The sequence below is a fragment of the Rhamphochromis sp. 'chilingali' genome, assembly GCF_963969265.1.
Source record: "Rhamphochromis sp. 'chilingali' genome assembly, chromosome: 9".
Classification (NCBI taxonomy): domain Eukaryota; kingdom Metazoa; phylum Chordata; class Actinopteri; order Cichliformes; family Cichlidae; genus Rhamphochromis; species Rhamphochromis sp. 'chilingali'.
Window position 1 is genome coordinate 17,632,025 of NC_137936.1, and position 24,102 is coordinate 17,656,126.

Consider the following 24,102-nt stretch of genomic DNA (forward strand, 5'->3'; position numbering starts at 1 on the left):
GGGAGCTGCTGTCTCTATGGTTTCCAGAAGGACCACGAGAGAACAGGAGATGCAGAGATTAGGGGCTCCGCAGGAGGATGTTAAGTGGCTCAACATCCTCTAGCTTGGTTTTATAAGCCATTGATCTTTCGCTCAGTCTCGTATTAGTCTTCAGGTCTTTGGGGGCTGTTGCCAATGATTGATTTACGTCATGAACTTCCTGCACAGGGATTTTTACCTGTAGCTTAATTTATTGTTGTGCAACAAATCAGGCTCACTGGCATGATAAAATGACCTCCACCATCTTATTGGTTTGGTTTTCATGCTGCCGGTGTCCTTGAGTGAGCCTCTGCTTGCTTCTTTTTTTTTTATCAAACTGTAGAAGGTTTTTATCCTTGGGCCTTTTTTGTTCTGCATTTGTACATCAGTAACACTATTGTGCAGCCCCCTTTATTGAGTAGAAAGATTAGGGTTTATGGGCTTTTAGTGAGGACTAATTGGTTTCATTATGTGGATAATTATTCTTAATGGGTAAAGTAAACCATGCATCACTTTTGTAATGACAGGCTAGCAAATAATATAGACTGAAATTTGAATTGCCATATTCGGGAAAGTAAGATTTTTTTCAGTCCATGTGACAAGTTAATCAATAAATGTGAAACTCGACTGTCTACTTTACAGAAGTGGTTTCAGTTATAAATCCAAAAATACCATCTTGAGAAAATTAACTTTAAGAACAATTCATCCATTTTCCAACCCGCTTATACAACCAGGGTCACAGGGGGAGCTGGAGCCTGTCCCTGCCCACATTAGCTAACAGGATGGGTGCAACCTGCTGGCTGTCAGTGTCACACTGGGTAACGTTTAAAAAACTTTTAAGTTCATATATATATATGAGTTTTAGTTTTCAGATAGATGGTCTCACATTTGACTCTAGAATACTTTAGTATACAACTGAGTTTGTGGTCAAATCATTGTCTTTAAGTGTCCAGGTCCTGTGCCGCTGTGCATTAGGGGCAAATATCTCCACTATGGCCTCGTCTGTCCAAAGGAGTTTCAAGGGTCCTGTGGTTTGTTCAGACGCAATTTAGCAAAAATGTTCCTTTTAGAGAGAAAAAGCTTTTTCCTGTCAGTGCTTCCAAACAAGCCAAACCTCTTCTGTCTTTCTCTAACCTTGCTCTCATGAACTTTAACATGTAACATGCTAACCGATGCCTGTAGAGTCAGAATTTCTCTGAGAAATGCACAGCCTGACCTTGGGGTGAATTTGCTGGGGCTTCCACACAGCTAAATGCTCCAGGCTAACAAACTGACAAAACTTCTTATTTTTTCTTTAGGACTTCTTAATTTCTGTATGAATGTTGCTTTATTCCTGGAAACAACAATTCCTGGAAGCAATTTGTTACCAATGTTATCTTATCTTTTGACAGTTTTTAATCAATTTTAATTGTATACTTTGCATGTTGTTTGTCTTGGTTCTGAGCAAATTTTTTAGACATTTTAGATCACTTAGTGCTCTCTGATCAGTGTCAAATGACAGTTACATGACAATAATAATAATAAGATACCTTTATTAATCCCACGAGTGGGAAATTTCATGTCTGACAAGACAGACGGCCCATGTCCTCAAGAGCCATTTTAAGCCAATAGAAGAACAAAGAGTCTTGCAGCAGATGGTTTGGCACCCATAGAGTCCTGACCTCAACACACTGAGCCAGTCTGGGGTTACAGAAGACACTGCGAAAGAGTGAATACAGAGAACAATTGTTGTTCTTCAGGACCCAATGCAAGGAGACCCCTGTAACACCAAAGTTTGATTAGATTTAACATTCACTGACATTCAACATTCACATCATTTTAGCAAATATTTATGAATTTAACTTGTTAAAATAATGTGCATTGCATTACTTACAAAACAGCAAGAAACATTGATGCTTTATTTTTCCAAAACACACTGTGACCTCTATTCGTGCTATTTTCCTCATGGCAGGTCTGGAGCGTGACAAGTTTGACAACAAGACTGTGACCTTTGAGGAGCACATTAAAGAGGAGCACAACATGTGGCACTATCTGTTCTTTATCGTCCTGGTAAAAGTTAAAGATTCCACTGAATACACCGGCCCGGAAAGCTACGTGGCTGAGATGATCAAGGTAAACGCAAAGCATGCACACACCCTTAAAACAAAGAGCTAACTGATCTGGTTGTTTTGCAAGCCTATATGTTAAAAACTGATTGACTTCACTGTGAGACCGCACTGTTTTAGAACTAACAGTGTGTAAAATCAGAGGGAATGTCTGTAAAGACTGTGTAATCTGCAGAACTTTCTGCATAAAAATTGCTTAACCTCACAGCTTGATGACGTAAGTATCTTTGACATCATTCCCAAGCCATTTACTAGAAATCAGAGTGCTCCTTGCAATACTCAGTCCTGAATTCAAGAGCGCTTTGGGCAGAATTTCCCTTTGTGTCACATTTTTATGGTAAGCAGTGCTCATCAGTTTATCCTACTGAGTCACACATAAACACGTACCAGCTTGTCACACACACACACCACACACCCTAGTAGATTGTGTTCCGCTTTTTTAATCTAAACTGACAGACATACCTGTCATGTCCATTTAAAGACACAAACAGACCAATGGGAAGTATGTGCACCAGAAAGGCAGATTAGCCAAAACTCTTAAAGCTTAAAAAGGAATCAGTCACGTGCACACTGTGATTTTCATCGCAGTAGTAGAAAGTTTTCCCAATTTTTCCATTGGTAACAATATTTTGAATTTGCCTTTTCATTAACTGTTAATAAAAGTAGTTCAACGCTCGGCTGATGTTCTCTGTCAATGCCAGGAGCACAACCTGGACTGGTTCCCTCGGATGCGTGCCATGTCACTGGTGAGCAGTGATTCGGAGGGGGAGCAGAATGAAATCAGGAGCCTGCAAGAGAAGCTGGAGTCAACCATGAAGCTGGTGACAAACCTGTCTGCACAGCTGACTGAGCTCAAAGAACAGGTATATCATGTGACAGTCAACTAACTCCCTCATTTTGTAATACACCATCGAGTTTTTCTGTTTGCGTTTTTTTTTTTTTTTTTGATTCAAAGCTTTCTGCAACCAATATTAAACTCCAGTTTTTACACTTTGTATTGTTTACATCTTCATTTCTGACTTGCCTTTGTTTGCACACTATTGAGAAATCAGGGGGAAAATGTTATTTCTCATATGCTTGCGTGCTTACAGTCATGTGAAAACAGAAAGCTTTCACAGGACTCTAAGCAGTCCTGTGAAAATCCAAATAAACCCTGTGATTCAATAGCATGTAGAACCACCTATAACAACAATATCCTGAAATAATAGTTTTCTTTAAGACTGTGTCAGTGTCTCACATTGTTCTTTAAGTATTTTGGCCCACCCTTTTTTTAAAATAGAGTTTATTGAGTTTTGTGGGCATTCGGCCACTGCAACACCTTGATTCTTTTCTTTTTCAGCCATTCTGTTGTAGATTTGCTCAGCCAACCTTTAGAATGCTTTGATAGGAGTCACGAAGTTCCCTAATGAAAAAATTTGCACAGCTAACTGTCAAAAACTCCAAAGTCTATAAAGACATGAGAATTAACATCAGGGATTCTATACTGAGATGATGCCTTTAAACTGTCTTGTTTTTTCCCCCTATGCAGATGACAGAACAGAGGAAGCAGAAACAACGAATTGGACTTCTTGGTCACCCTCCTCACATGAACATCAATCCCCAGCAGCCTGCCTGAGGGGCCTTGGGGCCATTTTCACCAGTGCCTGAGCACCCGTAACAGTGTACAACATGTTAGCCAGGAGAATGCCAAAACATGTCCATCTCCAGTATCTATTTAGGTCAATGTATGGCTGTATTTTCCAAAACACTCCCTTAGACGTGAGTAAAAGTTATCTTGATATGTAGTATAGATGTGTCAGTGTGGGTGGAGTGTGCACGACGTGCCTCAGGACCTGAGAAGCCAGTCCTGTAAGTTTCTGTCTTCAGCTTTACTACCCTGAATGCCTTCTGCATCGGACCTGTCAGACAGCATGCCAAAGTTTAGCCATTGTTCCTGAGGGAATATTCCTCTCAAGTGTCCTTGTAATGAGGATTTCATCCTCTGTGTTGCACCAGCAAACTCAGGTCACATGTGGATTTGAAGTTTTGTTTGACCCCTACAACATGATATTTAATATTTTGCTTTCATCAGATGGCAATAAGAATGCTATTTAATATGCAATGACTAATTAAGAACTAACTAGTTTTGAGAATTTTGTTTGCTTTTTTTTTAATTTAAAGTGATTTATCATGTATTTAAAATATAAGACAAAGCTGTAAACAACACTGAAGAGGTCACCAAGCTTTTCCAAAGCATATAAAGATGTTATTAAATCTGTAATCGTTTGTTTCTTTGTTTTTTAAGTCGAGAGAAAGCATTTGATACTACTTTCAGAATTCTTTGTAATCTCAAACTAAGGGCCTCCTTGTTCCAGGGCAGTTTATATAAGAAAAACAATCGTTGGGAATACGTGGTAACTTTTTTTGAAGATAAAAAATAATTCTGACCCGTTACAACTTTGGAGAAATATTTTTTGTATAATGAACATTATGGACTTCCTAGAGAGCTGAAGCGATTGTTTCACCCTGACACTGGGTCCATGATGTATTTAACAATGTGATTTATGTGGGATCTCATTAAAACCACAGATCCAAACATAAAAGATTTTTGGGAACAACATTATCTTCATTATCCTTGATGTCTGCACTGACTTACTTAACCTTCGTTTAACCTGTTTAGATTGAAGCACTGATATTTTCTGTAGCACAGAAGCAATCGTTGCTATTTGTTTGGTCACTTTGTAAAGAATACAAAGACTGTGTTCATGTTAATGTGAAGAAAGAAAAAACTACTAGATTGAATTTGGAGTGCTGTTAAACCAAACTCAACTTTTATACTTACTGATGGATTCTGTCTGAACTGTACATTGCATTCTTGGAGTCTATTTAAATAAATAAGTGTGTCAAATATGGTTGCTGAAACCAATGTCTGCATCTACAAATGTGACACAAAAGGAAGTGAAGATCTGGTAATTCCCTAAGTCACAGCCATGCACTTTGATACTGCAGTGAGCATGAAAAAAATGCAGCATGCAGAAGTCATAATCGGGAATTGCCGGCAGATTATCTCTTATCCGAAATCCTCTAAAAATGAGGAAGTGCACTTCTTCAATTATCATACGGCATGGGGAAATGTCTGCGCGTACATGGGTTGCACATTTGTAAGCTTCATTTGATCTTTTTGTATTTCATCCTTCCGCAGGCAGAATATTTGTAGAGTTTAACATTTGTGTAGCTTCCTGTATTTGCATTGAACATTGAAACTGAACAGTACTGCCCAAAAGCATTGCGCCACCCTTAATTTCTTTATATTTTGTTAGGAAAATGAGAATGGTTACAGCTATTTATAGCAGCAAACGCACACAGAAATGCAGTTTCTGAGGCAAAAACATAGTTTGTACAATCCTAACAAGTTTGCAAGTCAATATCTGGTATGAACACCTTTATTTTCAACTCTCTTAGGCAAGCCTTAGTGGAATTTATTGAAGTAATCTTCAGGAATAGTTCTCCAGGCTTCTTGAAGGACATTCAAAGCTCTTCTTTGGATGTTGGCTGAAACTCTGATGGTGCTTTTTTGTTGTTGTTGTTTTAGGCCTAGCACTTCTTCTTTTGCCCTTCACTTGTCCAGTTTCTTCAAATGTCTGTGTAATAGCTCTTGGGGATCATCCTGTTGGTGCTTTACAAACTGTTATCTGTGGCATTTTTTATCAATTCAACTTTAAACTTGAAGAAATTGCAACAAATTAACTGTTTGGTTTTTTGTTTTTTTTTTTGGATGCACTGCTCATAACACTGTGCATAAAAATACAATTTAAAATCCGTTTCTTTCTATGCTGTTTGTTGTGTGAAGATGCAACACTGGTTCATGTCTCGCGTTAGTGCCTTTACGCATGAATGATCAATAGGTCAGTCTTAAGTGTCCTACAAATGTCTCTTAAAATGGTCAGGTATAAGGAGTGGACTGAAAAGGAGTGGAAAAGCAGCCAATGTCCAAATCAAAAAAATTCCAAAGACCTCCAGAAAGCCTGGAAAACTATTGCTCATGACCACTTTTAATAAATTACAAGAAAGACAGGCTATTGGATTAAAATAAGACGAAATGAGGGGTGAGAGTCAAGACCTTTGCACAGTGATAAGTAAGGTTTCTAAATATATGCTTCAGATTAAGAGAGTGTTCGTCTCTATTTGTCGTCTATATGTTGTCGCCTAAAAGGCTGTTGAAATAGCCTTTGACATTCTCTCAGTGGTTTCACAGTATCACATAAAAAACAATATTTTTGTTACCAAAGCTCAAACATTTTGTAAGAAAAAGAAAAGGCTTCATTACATAAAAAAACAAACAGGATGTACTTGTGTTACGTGTCCCCAGACTGCCTTCAGGGTGCTTTCCATCGTTATGGTTATTTATAAAAGATTGGGATGTGACCGGGATTATGGTTGTTTTCCAATTACTGAGCCCCACTTTATTCACCAAACTCTAGGAACAGTTTCTAGGAACAGTTGATAAAATCACAGGACGAGAGATTCTGGAGGGTTTTAGTGGAAATACAGACTGTTACCAGTTACTGTGAAGGATCCTGATTATCTGAAACAATGAAACGTCTGTTTACTCCGGATTCTTTTAAAATTAGTGTCATTTAAGTGAAACTTTCAGAGCTAATGCCTTCTGATGTTATGAATGCATGTTTGATATCTGCAACTTTCTTTTTCTTTTGCTAGATAAGACAGATCGAAAAGATTGCTTTTAGCAGCAAAGCAGGGAGACAAAATGAGCTCTTAAACACAGTAATCATTTTTAGTTTTGTTTTGTTTTTTTGTCAGAAGGAGTATAACAACTGATGAAAATGCAAGAAGCTTCATAATGTAAAAAACCCCACAAAAACGTGCACGACTTCATCTGATTCTCCATAGATTTTACTAAATGTGCTGCTGCTGTGTTAAAAAGGTGTGAAAACTGGGAAAACCCTAAACCTCTTTCACGGTGGTTTCATAATGTGCCTTGAATTTAAGGTGTCTTTAACTACGAGATGAACAATTTATGATTTTCATGTCTTGTATGTTGCTGAGTGACCCCTAAATGCCACTGCTGTCGTTCCTGTTTTCGTCTGACATGTGACACCTACTGAATGTTGGTGTGTTCTCATATTTCCGTTCATTAAGCTGCAGCTGACCCCTATTATTCCTATTAAATGTGGAAATACCCTTGTGTATTAAGTTTGTTAGGATCATCATCAAACCTCATTTTATGAGCTATTCTTGCGTGAGAGGAAAAAAGTACCTTACTGCTTATTTCAACATTACATGAGAGTTCTAGGGGATATTTTTAGTGAATGCAAAAATATGAGCAAAATCCTGCAATGTAAACGTCGTCACACCAGTCCTTGTATACCATTTCGTTTTTCTGCGAGAAATGCAATCAATGAAGAAGCACGTTTTAAAAGTGTGCCTGCAGCCTGCAGCGGACAGGTGCAGCCGCCGTGTGCCTGGATGAGCTGGATGTGCCCCGCGCGCGCTCAGCAGGATCCCGGGGCCATGAGGAGATCAACGTGACAGACGGCACCGCCTCATGACAGTAAACACGGACTCCACACAGCCGTCCACGCACAGGCGCACGTGGTTCTCCCACCGTGACCGAGCCGTTCTGCAAACAGACCAATAGACGAGACAATTTCATCTTTCCTCTTCTACAGATTCAATAAGTTGTTTGTCTCCATGAGATTAATGATTAATAAAGTGAACTTTTGTCCTTTAGTGCAGAGCTCGTGACGTTTGAAAAGCCCCTTAAATTGTTTTTATTGCCCTTGAAGAAATATTCCGATATTTTTTGCTATTTTGCAGTCGTACGTGAGATTTATATATTTTTATATACTTATTTATATACATATATATATTTAATGGTATACCTTGTGTTGTGTGTGTGTGTGTGTGTGGGGGGGGGGGGGAGTTGTGTGTGTGTGTGTTTCTTGTCTTGTTTTTATGGACATGTAGTCTGCCAATAAAGATTGAATTGAATTGTGTGCCTTTAACTGCTCGATATACTCTTTTAATTTTATTGTGTTCCTTTAAAAAAAAAAAAAACAAACAAGAAAAAACCGTAGTAGGTACCACACCTACTCGCCTCGCGAGGTTCGGGTTTTTTGAACTCCTGCGATGGTTCACTGCCAGCACGTTCCTCGGCGCACAGCCTTGTTTCCATACACTTCAGCATGGTGGTACACGGGATCGGTCATGCCCCGCCCTGCGCTCTGACGTCATTCGCCGTCCGCCCACTGAGGCGCCTCATCTGTAGGGAGTGGGCCGTCCTTTCGCCGAGGATACAGCGCCGTTTAACACGTGAGCCTCATGTGACAGAGGTAGATCAGTCTGAGCGGAGAGTCAGAGGGTTTATTTAACTCGTCGTTCTGTCCTCCCCCACTTTCCCAGCGCGCCACCAAGGCTTGACTTCCTCACCGCTGCGGGACCACGGCGTGGAGATCGCAGGAACTAACTTTACAGCGTTTTGTTTTAAAAAAAAATGACAGATTATTAAACAGTTTTAACCTTTTTCGACGCATTCTGCGCATTTTTCGTTGCATTTTATCATTTCCTTTTTTATTTACAAATTGCTTTGCAAGTGCTGATAGAGCGCGTAAATAAATGCGTATTCATTTCTGAGTGCTTTTGGAAGAGTACCTCGGTTTTGACAGCAAAATTGGAATACAAAGAATGGAGCGAATTCCAAGCGCGCAACCACCCCCTCTGTCCAAACATCAGGCTGAACTGTCAGACGTGCAGGGGTAAGTTATACTTTGGAGATGTAGCTTTCCCAGACTGCGTCGCCCCCTTTTTAACCTCCAACTAAAATGCACCTAATGTATAATTTTGTGCACTTTACCATCAAAATGACCTGATTCCTTACTCGTGCGCTCTTTTTGTGTTTCTTTAGGATGGATTTCCCAATGTATGTCTATAAACCCAGGCGGGGAATGAAGCGAGGAGAAGAGAGCAAGGTCCGTTCTACGTGTGTGTGTGTGTGTGTGTGTGTGTGTTCGTGTTTGTGGTTGTTTATTGCCAATTGGTAAAGTTAAGTAATAACCATAGAGCTCAAACATCCAGGAATTAGATTAGGAGTTGGTCTATAGTCCCATAAATGGTTGACCTAGTTTCTACTATGACATAACTCCTGGATTCCTCCCTATCGGTGTATCTGCCTCTGGTCATGGAGAACTATGTGCTCTCGTTTCACTTAAATTTACGCAACATTTCTGTTTATTCTCTTAGGAAACCTACAAGCTGCCTCACAGACTTATTGAGAAGAAAAGACGTGACCGGATAAACGAATGCATCGCCCAGTTAAAAGATCTATTACCCGAGCACCTGAAACTAACTGTAAGTTCATAGTGTAGGTGGGAGGGTTAATGGGATTGGCTGTATTGAGCGGCACGCACCATCTAGTGGCTGTTTAGTGCTATCACATCTTTGTTGAGTGCGTCAGCAGCTCATGCCGATGACGGCTCACGTTAAAGAGAATGTGCTGCTGTTAGATTTTTGTTGTTTCGAGTGTATATTTTAAAAAGTTACATTCAGTGTTGATTTCCTTAATGCAAATGAAATTTCAATAAATTGGTGTAAATTATTTCAGAGTAATCACATGTGGTGATGTGTACATGTGTAGTAGAGCTTGGTTTCTGCTTGTTATATAAGAGGATATGCTGACTGTGTGCGTGTCTCTCCATTAGACTCTGGGCCATCTGGAGAAGGCTGTGGTTTTAGAGCTTACGCTCAAGCACGTGAAAGCCCTCACCTCTCTTCTTGAGCAGCAGCAGCAGAAGATCCTCGCTCTTCAGAACGGCATGCAAATCGGTGAGCTGCAGATCATTTTTGCACACGCACAAACACATGAGGAGGAACTGGATGGGTTTTCTAGACAGAATGCAAATAATGCAGATGAATGCAGAATTGCACCACTGAAAGTAACTTCACTTACAGCTGTTTACAAAAGGTCACAGTCTATATTAGATTTCTGAGTGTGTTGTTTCCTTATGTGTTTATAGAGCAGCCTCCCATCAGCCAGGAGAAGTCAGAGGAGATGTTCTGCTCTGGCTTCCACATGTGTGCCAAGGAAATTCTCCAGTATCTCGCTAATCACAAGACTGACGGAGACTTCACCCCATCCCACGTCATCAGCCACATTCACAAGTTAGCTGTAGAGGTGCTGCACAGTCCAGCCCGACCCCGCACCCCTCTTAGCCCTCAACCCGAGGAAATCCCTGCCTACCAACCTCATAAAGAAATGTCTCCCAGCTTAGCCCCTAAGCCCAGCGAGGGCTACGGGAGGAACTGTGTGCCCGTCATCCAGCGGGTGTACGCTTCACCAAGCAGCGAGCAGAGCGGCAGTGATACAGACACAGACAGTGGCTACGGAGGAGAGCTGGAGAAAAACGAATCTGGGGCGCCGCAGGGACATCCAGATTATTACGTTCACGGGAGCCAGCAGAAGCGACTGCTGGCTGACAGGCAGAACTCCAGCATCAAGCAGGAGGATGACGAGCCACGCCACAAACGAGCCCGTGTGGAGTCGTCTGAGGATGAGCTGCTCTCAGGCGGAGAATCATCAACTTCTTCATCCTCTAGCGGATATGGAAGTTTCATGAGTGCATCCCCTAACCATCCACCCCCTCCTCCACATCCCCTCTGCATGCCTTTCTACCTCATTCCACCTTCTGCTGCAGCTTACCTACCAATGCTTGAGAAGTGCTGGTACCCTGGGGCCATGCCAATGCTCTACCCTGGCATGAGCAGCTCATCACCTACCATACCCAGTGAAAGGCCCGGCCCACCTCAGCTTGTGCTGTCTCCCCGGGGAGGTTCTCCAGCCCCAGCCATATCTCAGACTCCCATGGACTCTCCTGCTCTCCTTCAGGCACTCAAGCAAGTACCACCCCTCAACCTGGAAACCAAAGACTGAGAGATAAAGGCGAAAAGACTGCCCTGATATATTGCCCTGTTCTCAAAACACGACTGAGCTGTTCCATAATTCATAATCACTCATCTCCTCTTTTCCTCAGCCTGGAGGGTAAAGCATCAAATAAGAGGACTTGTAGAAATGATCAAGGAGAGAGAGAGAAAGAGGTGAGAGCAGCATCCTTCCACACTGAGAGCAATGCAAAGCTCTGGTTGAATGTCAAATGCTCAGCGGTGTTCAGTGGTATATGTGTATCATATAAACTGGATCTGCCCTGTACACACATAAACACACATATGGTTGAATGTAAAGAAAGAAATGTTTTAGCTGCTGCTGTTAAAGTGTAAACACAGGTGAACATTGACGCATCTCACTCGCGATTTTGTAATTTAGAACGTGTTGCACCAAATGTTAGCGATAATTTGCCACCCAAAGTTTGTCGCCTATGTCCTTTGCTCACCATTATGATTACTGAGATGGAAAAAAAAGCCCTTTCAGCCATGACCGGCACCATAAAATACAAGGATTCCCTCAAATGTGTACAGACAGCGAGGGTACACCACATGGTAGATGAAGGAAAAGGCCGCCGCATGGCCACGCTGAATGAGAGAAGTGTCGTTTATGATTTAAACAGACGCCTAAGATGGATTTTTCTGTAATTATTGTTCATAGATTTATTGTACATTTCTATTTTTGATACCTTCTCGCACTCTGTCTGCCCCGAGAGATATACGAGGAGGGCAGAGTGTGGACAATGTACGTCGTGTACTCAGAAACTGTGTACATACTGTAGCACTGTGCTGGACCTGGTCTGCATACTCGACATCTGTTTCTGCTCAAGTCAAACCCGGTGTTTGTGCTTGCTGTTGCCTTTTACTTGTGAAAAGCTGATAAATCTCAGATGTTAATTCTCTGTACTATGTATGAATCTTGGAGACAAAGGAGCAAGGAAGTGAATGTAAACGTTTTAACCAGAAGACTAGTTTTCTATAGAAAGAGGTACTTGAGATTTTATATTTTGGGACCTACATGAAAGATGTTTGATGTAAATATTTTGTCTATAATTGTTGATATACATGATATAAGTGTATTAATAAAGTATTTTTTTTCCCGTGGAAACTTGTTCTGACCGTATATGTACGAAAGAGAGTGAGAATGTGTGTGTGAAAACAAATAAATACTTTTTAGAGGTTTTACAGCACCACAGCATTCACGTCACAGGGAACACTTATGTAATGGCAGATCTGTGGCATGGCTCTCCTGCTGGTTAACCGTCTGTGGCCTCAAATGCAAAAACACAAGTAAACACACGAGTATAAACAGCTACAGTAAATCATCTGAGGCAACAGTCAGAATACATCTGCATCTTGTCTCTATGGCTGTATGAGACGATAGTAAATACCATTATTCCAGATTTGTGACACACACCTCTGCATTTAGTTTCCCTGCAGAGTGCTTTACCTCCTGGAGACATGCAAAACATGTAGCTGTATAATTTACAAAAAATGCTACCACTACCTCCTGTGTTGTGCAATCACATTTTTCATCTATGCGATAGCACCTCCAATTATAGGTTTATCTCAGTGCAGTTCAACATAAGCCCAGTGCCAGTCACAACATCTTTGTCTTCCCACCTACACATTTTTTTCCAGTGCCCTTTTTTTCGGAGCTTAGTCATTCTGTTGCTGGTTTGTTTATATAATCTACAGTTTGAGATTACGACCAGCCACCTAAATGTCATTTATATCTTTCAAACTAGTTTCCTTGAAGCTGATTTCCATTTATTTGTTTCAGGAGGAGTTGCATGTTGTATTGATGTCATGAGTTTGCAAGCAAAACCATTATACATGTACTCACCACCCACTTTGTTATTTACACCTTGCTAGTGCCAAGTTGAGCCCTTTTTACCTTCAGAGATGCCTTAATTCTTCTTGGCATGGATTCAACAAGGTGCTGGAAATATTCCTAAGCAATTCCCATCTACGCTGATATGATAACATCACACATGATGTGAATCTCCTGTTCCAGCACATCCCAAAGGTGCTCTATTGGAATGAGATCTGGAGACTGTGGAGGCCAGTTGAGTACAGTGAACTCATTGTCATGTTCAAGCAATCAGTTTGAGATGATCTTGTCTCTGTGACATGACCTGTAATCCCCCTGATGGACTCATCAGAAGATGAGTGCACTGTTGTCGTAAAGGGACGGACAATGTCAGCAATAGTACATTGGCCGTGGTGTTTAAATGATGCTCAGTTGGTGCTAAGAGCCCAAAGTGTGCCAAGTAAATAACCCCACACCATTACAACACCATCACCACACACATATATTGATATAAGGCAGGATAGATCCATGCTTTCAAGTTTTTTACACCAAAGTCTGACCAGCGAATGTTTTTCTAGTCTCATCTTATCCAATTTTGATTACCAAGTACTAATTCCAGTGTGGCCATCTGCTGGAAAGACTATCTGCTTTAAGGTTTGTGTTGTGCTTGCATAGATGCTCTTCAAGGTTCAAGGTCCAAGGTTCTTTATTTGTCACATGCATAGTTATACAAGTATAACACACAGTGAAATGTAGCCTGACACACTCCTCGACATGTGCAAAAATAGGGGGGGTGGGGCTGTAGAGGAAGAACATTATATATATAGTATATACATTGGGTGAATGTGCAGTAGTAGCAGCAAGCAGGTGAATTCTGTACATTAATATGAATAGACATCTGACTATTTTACAGGATAGACAATATAAACATATTTAAAATTAAAGGAATTTGAAATGTACATTGTGCCTTGGTTTAGTGTCTGGAAGAGTCCTGTCTCAGTCAATTATAGATGATGTGAGATGATGTGAGCAGGCGGGTGTGTGTGGTTTAGGGCACGGATGGCTTGGGGATAGAATAATAATAATAATAATAATGGATTGGATTTATATAGCGCTTTTCTAGGCACCCAAAGCGCTTTACAATACCACTATTCATTCACTCTCACATTCATACACTGGTGGAGGCAGCTACAGTTGTAGCCACAGCTGCCCTGGGGCAGACTGACAGAAGCGAGGCTGCCATATAGCTCCTCTTGAGTCTCTCTGTCCTTGCCCGGAAGATGCGGAACCTTCTACCAGAATGCAGAAGTTGGAACAGTTTGTTGCCAGGATGGGACGGGTCCTTCAGTATCTGCGCTGTTCTAGTCCGGCATCTCCTGGTGTAGGTGTCCTGAAGCGGGGGGAGAGCAATCCTGCAGCAGCGTTCTGCTGTACGGATCACTCTCTGGAGAGCTTTTTGGTCCTTCACACAGCTGTTCCCAATGCTCTCCACAGCGCCTGTATAGAAAATCCTGAGGATCTTTGGAGAGACCCTGAACTTCCTCAGTTGTCGTAGGTGATACAGGCGCTGCCTAGCCTTTTTGGTCTGGACCTGAATGTGGGCAGCCCATGTCAGGTCTGAGGAGATGTGAACACCAAGATACTTGAAGGACTGCACCCTCTCCACTGGAGCTCCATTGATGATAATGGGCTTGTAGTCTCTGTGCTGACCCCTTCTGAAGTCCACCACTAGCTTCTTGGTCTTGCCGACGTTCAGCTGGAGTTGGTTGTCCTGGCACCACGATGCCAGATTCTTCACTTCATCCATGTAGGCCGCCTCATCGTTGTTGGAGATGGCACCCAACACCACTGTGTCGTCAGCAAACTTCACAATGGTGTTGGAGCCATGGGTGGCCACAGAGTCTGAAGTGTAGAGGGAGTAGAGCAGTGGCGAGAGGACACATCCCTGAGGTGCTCCTGTGTTGATGGTGATGCTGTTGGAGAAGCACCTGCCCACCCTCACCACCTGAGTTCTGCCAGTGAGGAAGTCCAACACCCATGCACACAGACGGCTGTTAAGTCCCAGATCCCTGAGCTTCGTGAACAGTCTGCAGGGCACTATTGTGTTAAACGCTGAACTGTAATCAACAAACAGCATTCTCACATAGTTACCCTGTTTCTTGTCCACGTGGCTGAGAGTGGTGTGTAGGACGTGGGCGATGGCATCCTCTGTGGATCTGTTGGATCTGTAGGCGAACTGCAGTGGATCTGCGGTGTCTGGGATGGAGGAGGAGATGATGTTCTTCAGCAGCCTCTCAAACACCTTCATTACTACCGAGGTCAGTGCAACTGGCCAGTAATCGTTCAGGGATGAGGGTTTGCTGTACTTGGGCACAGGGATGATGGTGGATCTTTTGAAGCATGTGGGGACCACAGACTTCGCCAGGGACTCGTTGAAGATGTAAGTGAACACACCTGCTAGCTGGTCAGCACAGCAGCGCAGCCCCGACGCTTTCCTTGTGTTAACTCTCTTCAATGCCGCTCGGACGTCATGCTCCGCGATGCTGGTCACCGGTCTCTCGCTGATGACGCCACTGTCCTCGGTAGTCAGGCGGTAGATAGCATTAGCCGCTACTACCACAATGTCATCTTTTATGTGATCCCTGTTTTACTTGACTGTATGTCTAAAATGTGATAAATAAAGTAAAAAAAAAAAAAGAAGCTAGGATTAGCCGCCTGGCTAACCAGATGCTCTTTAGCATAGCTTGGTTGTAACAAGTGCTTATTTGAATTACTGTTGCCTTCCGATCAGCTCAAAGCAGTCTGGCCATTCTTCTCTGCAATTAAGAAGACATTTTCATCCAGAGAGCTGCTGCTCTCTAGAAATTCTCTCTTTTTCTCTGTAAACCCTAGAGACTTTTATGTGGGAAAATCCCAGCAGATCAGCAGTTTTCGAAATACTCAGATCAGCCTGTCAGTCACCAGCTATCATGCCACCTTCAAAGTCACTTTAAATCATCCTTAAATCTGATGCACGCTTTGAACTTCAGCAGGTCATTTTTACCATGTCTATATGTCTAATGAACCGAGCTGCTGCCGCATACATGAATATTTGCACGTAGGAGCACTGAACATGGCTGCTGGTACCAGTCGAGTATTGTTGCTGACTATGTCAATCCCTTTAAGACCACAGTGTACCCATCTTATGATGGCTGCTTCCAGCAGTATAGCAAATTAGTGGATAAGATGAATACCATGTTTTCTCAAGTCATATTCGACTGTCCCTCTCTCGTTGTTTCCTGTCTGTAGTTAAAAAATTATGACAAAGCATATGAAAAAAACTTTATTATTTTATCCACATATGTTATTTAACACACAGCTCAACAAAATCTAGTTAACGATAGTTTACATGAATTTGATTAAACCTGTGGCAGTCAAGTGTGTTACTGTCTGAATGTTTTGAGAAAATGATTGTAATCAGTAGAGTAAAGATTCTTCTTCTTGGGGCATAAAGACCCATATCACTTAAAAAATAACTTTCCAAGTTGTTTTTACATTTAAATTTTATTTTTATAAAAAAGCACCGAAACACTCAATTAAATAGGTGTTGCTAAATGTATCAGCGTGTCTGTGGACCCAGAATGATTTTCTCTGGTTATTTCCTGTCATCACCAAACCTTAAAACTTTTTTTTTTAATCATTGAAACTTTATTGCCACCTGGTGGGGAATTGAAATACCCACATCCTATAAAAAGGCCAAACTTTTGTACAGACATGCATATAGATAAACTAACAGATATTCTGCTAATTTGGCTTCAGCCCATTAAAATGTAAATTATGTTCAGCATTTCTGGCTGTGCTCCATCTCCATCAACTCAACATCTCTTGTACTTATGTTCTTCTGTGAGCTCCCCTTTGTGTCTAGCTTTGACTTGCCTTTGAGAGTTTAGGCATAACTGGTGCTTGTGGGTAGTCGGGTGAGATAAAAAGGCAGAATTATGACAAACGTTAGTTCCAGTCACAATATTTGGTTGCAATTGAAAGATCTCCAGGGTTGGAAGGGGACCCTGGAGTGACGGAAAGACCCTGGAGGAAATCTTATGTTGTGGCTCAGAGCTTCGCTGGGAAAGGAAGGATTTGGACGTGTGTGATGCATGATGATGGATGGACTGATGTTTACCCTCTGATGTACAACATGCCGGGTCTAAGGAAAAGGATAGACTCCTTGGCACCAGGGTTGCCCCACTGACACGGCGACGTAATCCCAAACGCTGTGCTTTCTTCTGAGGTTCAGTGTGTACACTCGCAGGCTGTTCACATGCCACGCTGCGGCAGGATTTGCGAACAGGGCAGGTGTTTTGACGTTCTGCTTTTCTATCGTGCTCCCTCTTTGGACATGTAGATGTCATCTGGCTCTTTTTCACTTGGCTCTCCTTGCCTAAAAGGGGAAAATCAGCAACTGCATGTGGCTTCTGACTGAATTGTTTGTGTCTTGGCTCAGCCACAGCTTGAGATAACTGCTCTGGATGGACCTGATGAGGGAGAGGTGAGTTAGAGATAAAAGACTGTCTGTAATGTCTGGATCTCTTTATGGTCGCTCCTTCCACTAGCAGGTTCACTCCCAAATACTGAGGAACTTCAACTGCAGCCTGAAAATGTGATAAAGTAAAAACAAATCACAAAATTCTCCATGGCATTCATCGTTAAGTAGAAATATCCTGGAAATAAACAGCAATTGGCTTTGAAGCCAGTCCAACCTGTTTGTAAATAAGCTTGAAGCCTCCTGTGTAAGCGCTGGGATCAGTCCTCCAATCTAGCACAACCCTCAGCGTGTCGACTTGCACAGCAGGACAGAGCCGCGCAGTCACAGTGCTGGAGCAGGCCATAGTAGGGCTGGCATTGATCTCTAGAAGCCAAGGCCTCAGATCTCTGCCCAACATAAAATCAGCTCCATAAAGCTCAAAGCTTGCCTTGTGGGGCTCCACCAAATCCTGGGCTGTCTGTAGAGCATGGACAACTGCTTGCTGCATGCCTGGTATCACCACCGACTCCCACTCTGTCTCACGGCCCTCTCGCTGCAGAAAAGAGCGAAACTGTGAGCAGGACCACATATTATCCTCCGGCAGTCCTGGATGGCGGTTACGAGATGGCTGGAAGTGCTTCTGGATGGAGTTGTTGCACAGGTGGACTGAGCTGAGGAAAATGGTAGAAAATGGGAACATCCACAAAGTACTCTAGATAAAAGACACCGTAAAACTTAACTGTAACCTTCATTTTTTGTCTTTTGTTTGAAAACTCTTACTGACCTGTCCAGAGTTTTTGTCGAGTAAGGCTGAGTGGAAAACCGCAGGTAGCACTCTTTGTAGAACCAGATAGTCAGAGGGTTCCAGTCAGTTACAAGGAACCACTGACGGAGGTCAAACTTTGTGCAGTGGACCAGCAGGGGTCGTTCCAAGTATTTTTGAACCACCCACTTACTCTCCTTTGTCAGTGCTCTGTCAGTGTCCACAAGTGCCAAAATCTCATCCAGGTGATTCATACACATAATGCCTAATGATGATGAGGGTGTGGGAGTGAAAAAAGAGGTGAAAGCAGAGTTGATTAAAACACAAAATCAGAACTGCAATTTTGACAACTATTTGATTCAGCAGTGTTTAAGATGACCTCGTGAATCAAATCTGATATTTGATGATGGAATCTCATATCTTTCCAGTCTTTTTAAAGTAATTTCACTATGCCAGCTTTCAGTCAATACCATGTCAAATTTCCCAGCATACATTCAAAGAATGGGTCATGTTAATTTCTTAACAACACACATAAAGTCAATAATGAAATACAAAGTACTTCAAAAATAAAAAGAAGGCTTGGCTTTACCACTGCTGTGCAGTGCAATAAAGGCCTCTTGTGTGCAGCCAGATGGAAGGAAATGCGACCAAGACCAACAATTCGAGCATGATCGCAGACAGAAAACTATTTGACAGCTCAACAAACAAAAATGATCCCTGGACAAAGTTGTCCTCTGAAATTTGTCAGAAAGTAATAAAAAATGACTTGCAAAGCGCAATAAAAATAAGAAGAGCCCTCCAAAATTAACAGCCATCTACTAAAGATAAATGAGAGTGAAGGCAAAGTAGCTATACCTGCATATATAATTCCACTTAGGCCAGACTTGACTACAAATCATATCTTTGTTGAGATGAAAACAGTGGTGTTAAAAAACTTATGTGAGTCTTGAAATAAAAACAGTGAAAGGAGGAAAAAAAGAGTATGACATCTTTCTTCTCTATGTATTAAAATTAGTAAAACAAAACCGAAAAAACAGGGATGTTAATAAAATATAGGGTTTTTTTCAAATGTTTTTATGAGAAAGTTTGCACAGAAGACTTGATGCTAGAATTTATGTTGTGCTACTGTAGTCTTGGCAGACTATATTATTATGCACATATAATTTTTAGGTAATTTTTATGTATGTGCTGTGGGTTTTTTTCTATTTTGCTGTAATATAACTTCCCAAATAAAAAGGAAAATCTAAAAATATATATATATTAATTATGTCCATTCATCAGTTGAATGTCTGAAAACAAAACCAGGCTTGCTTTCTTCAATATTTTTCACAGCTGTTTACCTGTAAAAAAAAAAAAAAAAGCAAGCTTGCTATGTAAGTATCATATTAACTATTACGAAGGTAAATTATCAGAAAAAAGCCTAACCTCTTCCTCTTGATTTGGCACCTGGTTTGATGATCCAGATGTTGTTTAATCCATCTGTGTCCAGCTGTGGGCAAACAGCCTGAAGTCTGGTTAACATATCCTGGCAACGCTCCACAAATACACTGCTGCCCCTGATCAGTTTGCCTTTACTGCATATAAACATGTTATTGTTAGAATTGCAAATACAGTTTTATAGTAGTGGTAGTTTTCTGAAGCCCTCTGTATTTTGAACATGTATAGCATGTCATTCTATATTTAACCCCAACCTTTACTTATTGACTTGACTAAGCCATTGCATGGGATGTACCACTGACAGCTACAAGTGGCACCTGACATGAATAAATCCTTCCAGCAGCTAGAAAAGGACAGCACAAAGGCTCTGATCATGGCGGCACAGGAAGCACCAGATGGATGTATGCAGGAGTCTACCGCAGGCGACAGGACCCAGACTGATGCCCCAGAGACAGTCCAGCACATAGTAGCAGGATGTAAGAGGCAAGCCAGGACACCGTACACTGGGAGGCACAACTAAGTGGAGGGAATAGTGTACAAGAGCATACAGAAGTTCCCAAGTCCTAATGAGAGACACCACCAAACGTGGTTGGAAACATCATGGCTAAGGTCTTGTGGGACTTCAAGTTCTAGACAGACAAGCAGCTGCGGGCCAATCAATCAGACTTGGTGGTGGTTTACAAAGAGCAGAAGACCATAGTTGTGATAGATGCGACAATCTCAGTGGTCAGTAACATCAGGAAGAAAGAGCACAAGATAATAGAAAAGTACAACTAGAGCACATCCGCTCTAGCTAAAGTCCAAAGTGGTCCCAGTGGTAATGGGAGAACTGGGATCTGTAAACTGTATGTAAGCTGTAAACTGGAAGATGGTCTCCAGCAGATTTGAGACACAACACCTGAGGTCCAGAGGAGTGCAGTGAGCTAAGACATTGCGCAGAACCCTCAAATTCCTAGGTCTCTGGTAGAAGACCCAAGATAAGAAACACACACACGTCCCTTATGGGATCTTCTCCTGACTAATGAGAACTCCAATTTTGCTATTTCAGATACCTTTTAAAGTTGTTAGCAACCTAAATTGATTTTTATAAGCAGACTTCCACTGCCAGTAATGAAAATAAAACGAGTGTAACCCGATGACAATTTGTAGAAAAACCCTGGAAGCTCCCAGAAAATCTCTCAACTCACTGCACAACCATGTAGTAGTGTTTAAGAAACTCTGCCCATTGCGCTTCCTCCACCGAGGGCGGTATTTCTGCTGTTACATCAATGTCGCTGTGCTTTAGAACACTGAGAAACTCTTGACACACGTGTAAGGCTGTGTTAATAATTTCTGGACCAACAGATCGATGCTCCTCATTATCCAACTCTGTAGAGAGAGAGAGAGAGAATATTGCACCGTTATACTCCCTCTTGTCCAAACTTTGCATCAAAAGCATTTTTATTCCTATGTGTGAGAAATTATTTCTAAACCTTCAGCGAGACTGTTCTTGGATTTTTGTTTGTCCCCCTCTGGTTCATCTCTTCTCCAAATACTTGTCTCAACCACATACTGCAGCAGACTGGTACATGCTGTTCTCCTGAAATCCTCTTTATGTTCATAAAAAAGAGAAAAACAGTCAGAGAAGCTATTGGACATAAGTAAACTTAAAAATTCTTTGCACCTAAATTACACCTCATTTAGTCTTGTAGAACATCTTTTTTTCTGTTATATGTAATTTACAGCAGACCTATGAATGCATGCTTTTCATCCTCTGCTCCAAGCCTGTAGCATCTTGGGAAGAAAGTGTCTGGATCCGCTGTGTCAAACCACTGAAGGTTACGCAGATTCACACAAAGTCCCACCTGAAAACAAAACAATTACACTGCAGGAAAAGAGCTAAATAAAATGTATGCGCCAGCTAATCATTAGAAACGTTTTACCTTTGTGGTAAATGTTCCAGCATTCGCATAGTGATTGGTCATCTGGTCGTGCCGCAAGGAGCGACAGTCTATGTTGTCCCGTCGTGTCGTCCAGTAGAAATACGTTGTTTCATTTCGAACAAGGCGAGACTACAAGAGTCACAACAAAGACACAAGTGAAAGTCCCTTTGGCTTTACACTGGGCAAGATATCTGTGTTAAGTTAGTGGGTACACCTAAAGCTTATCTTACCATGAGATCATACATGTCATCAAGGTTTTCCCCTTTCTCGCCTTCCTCCGCTCTCTCTGTCACAAGATAAGAGGTGTGTGTATACATGCATGGTTACAGGTGTTAGAGGCTAGCATCTGTATTGCAGCATACGATTTCTTGTTTACCAGCTAAAGGGAAATCCATCTAACTTGTGTTACAATTACTCTCTGTTAATTATTCCCACACTTAGAGGGGGGCAATCCTTTCTCTTTTTGGCCTTACCAGTAAAATAACTGCAGATCAGCCCATCATTACCATCCCCCTCCTCAACGCAGGGGTAAGTAGGTGATCTTTGGACGGGATGTGGCAAACGACGTTCAACCCACCCTCTGGCCCATAATGCAGCACGGATCACTGGATAGGGTCCCTGCACTGAAAACACTTTCCTTAACTGAGAATGACGGGAAGAGAAACGAAGAAAAAAAATATGACACAATCAACTGTGGCATTACAATAAAAATCTGTTTTTACATATGATCACCTTCACAGCTTTGTCCACCAGCGTTTTAGCTGTTTTCAGCCTGTCTGGATTGATCACTGGCAGGCTACGTACACTGGATCGTATCCTTCCCCCCACTGGAGCAACTGTGGATTGTAACACTGGAACAAACTCCAGATTTAAATATGAAGTACTAATTATGTTTTTACCAGCAGATGTACAATGACTTACCTGGCATTTGTCGCTGAGGTCTGTAGGTCTCTTTTCAACTGACCAATGCACAATGTGAAAGAGAAAGCAAAAATGCACCCAGTTGCACTATTTTTACATCATATTATAGGATTTGAAATTATACAGATCTATGAATAGCAAGCTAATATAAGTAGATCCAAATTTATAGGGACATTATTCCAATATCCAAATATACCTTTTCACTGTAGACCTAAACATGCTGTTTAGGCTACTGGCTACTGTTTCCCCTGCAGCTGAAAAATAGAGGAGGCTTTACTATAAATAGTATGGCATGTGGTACCTAAATTTGTCTATGCAGCAGCTGAAGAAGGATGTAAATTGGGTTAATCAGGCATCTTAATCTGAACTGATTTAGGCTGTGATGACTGGCAGAGCTACGCGCATGAAGGGCGCAGGTGCGCGCACACGAGTAGAAACATAAAACGAATACACCATGACCAGCCGTGGATTGATAAGCCAACTCTCCATGATTTAAATAAGCGATTAAAAAGGCATAACGAATAAATGAATCTCAAATAAAACCAGGTGTTATTTTACAGTGGACATGAATATACAAACCTCTGTTGTCACTTCCCCACTGAACTGGGCTGTATCTGTATGCGTCCATAGACTTGCTCAGTCCGGCTTCCTTCATGCTGCCGCACACTGTTCCCATAACAACCGTGCATTCTCCCACAGACAGTTTATAGTTGCCCCAACAACAGTGTCCAGGAGAAACAGGACGCCACGCCGGTGGATGAAAAATCCACCACCTTGAGGCATGCCTTGAAGAAACTGGATCACTATCGGACACTATCAGTTGCAAACAGCGTGGCTTACAGGTGTATGCGACATGCACACGGACAATTAAGGCACTCATACATGATATGTGTGTGGAAATATCCCGTTGCAGTTGCACTTTGAATTCAGTGTGAATGGACAAAGTGGTTAAAGAGGGTCAGCTTGCCAAAATTCAATACAGTGCTCTGCAACGTGACTGGTAGGCAAGAGTTCATGCCGAGGTCAATGATGGAAAAAACAAACAAACAAAAACTGTTGCTTTTATTGCCTGGTTAATTAAATCGTATCTCCTTATCTATCAATAAAGATTAACATGTTGCGTAGGTAAAGGAACCCATCTGTGCTACATCGTAAATAACTGCCTTCAATGGTAAATTATGTCATTTACTACGCATGGATCTTTCTTTGCGTAATGCATCAGCTTAACACACGATGGCATCCGAAGACTTCTGGTATATTCTGGATCAATCAGATTCTGAAGGTCTGTGTTCGTTCAAGCCGGTGCGCCAAGAAGGCAACACTAGCGTCTGTTACAGCCTAATATTATGTTACCAATCTGCGTATTTTGTAACCCGAAACCCGCAGTCACAAAGTTTAGTCCAGGTAGAGTGGTTTGCTACTGGACTACATGAAAACATTTACTCTACTGCATGAATTTCATTGTTAGGTTGGAAATTTTTACGCCTTTTCCTACAAAGATCAGTCTCTTAAAATGAATTCAACTGGTAAAGATGAAGCTTTACCCAAATATGATTTCTAGACAGGATGAAATGCATCTGAAATGACAGTTAACCGTTTTTAACAGCTTTGTAATTGAAAAAGAGGAACACATGAGTGAACGACTTTTTTTGCATATTGCATATTGTTATATTTTCGTAAATGGTACG

The 24,102-nt window shown here is 41.7% G+C and overlaps 3 protein-coding genes across 12 annotated transcripts in view; 2 read left to right on the forward strand and 1 right to left on the reverse strand.

Annotated features, from left to right (window-relative positions):
- LOC308403378 (inositol 1,4,5-trisphosphate-gated calcium channel ITPR1) overlaps positions 1-5,768 on the forward strand; it is a 76,274-nt gene extending 70,506 nt beyond the window's left edge. For all 4 annotated transcript variants that reach the window (XM_080892720.1, XM_080892721.1, XM_080892722.1 and 1 more), the window contains 3 exons: positions 1,970-2,130; positions 2,825-2,986; positions 3,652-5,768. In XM_080892720.1, the coding sequence (XP_080748846.1) occupies positions 1,970-2,130; positions 2,825-2,986; positions 3,652-3,738 (410 nt within the window). In that variant the 3' untranslated portion in view covers positions 3,739-5,768. The remainder of the gene's footprint in view (positions 1-1,969; positions 2,131-2,824; positions 2,987-3,651) is intronic.
- A 2,680-nt stretch (positions 5,769-8,448) lies between these two features.
- Positions 8,449-12,156, forward strand: LOC308403432 (class E basic helix-loop-helix protein 40-like). The gene is made up of 5 exons (XM_080892839.1): positions 8,449-8,878; positions 9,028-9,091; positions 9,363-9,470; positions 9,821-9,944; positions 10,136-12,156. Exons 1-5 carry the CDS (start codon positions 8,808-8,810, stop codon positions 11,047-11,049), a joined length of 1,281 nt encoding a protein of 426 aa, XP_080748965.1. The 5' UTR covers positions 8,449-8,807; the 3' UTR covers positions 11,050-12,156.
- Positions 12,157-16,215: 4,059 nt separating this feature from the next.
- Positions 16,216-23,944, reverse strand: ttll3 (tubulin tyrosine ligase-like family, member 3). 7 transcript variants are annotated; one of them, XM_080890735.1, is made up of 13 exons: positions 22,994-23,944; positions 22,415-22,452; positions 22,226-22,329; positions 21,967-22,135; positions 21,724-21,779; positions 21,494-21,622; positions 21,301-21,415; positions 21,044-21,160; positions 20,759-20,939; positions 19,560-19,708; positions 18,156-18,399; positions 17,607-18,042; positions 16,218-17,498 (listed from the first exon to the last, which is right to left on the reverse strand). In XM_080890735.1, exons 2-13 carry the CDS (start codon positions 22,419-22,421, stop codon positions 16,725-16,727), a joined length of 2,481 nt encoding a protein of 826 aa, XP_080746861.1. In that variant the 5' UTR covers positions 22,422-22,452; positions 22,994-23,944; the 3' UTR covers positions 16,218-16,724. The 7 variants fall into 7 exon arrangements, with proteins under 7 accessions (XP_080746856.1, XP_080746861.1, XP_080746859.1 ...); XM_080890733.1 differs by having other exon boundaries at positions 22,226-22,344; XM_080890732.1 differs by having other exon boundaries at positions 22,226-22,344; positions 22,611-23,944.
- Positions 23,945-24,102: the final 158 nt, after the last annotated feature.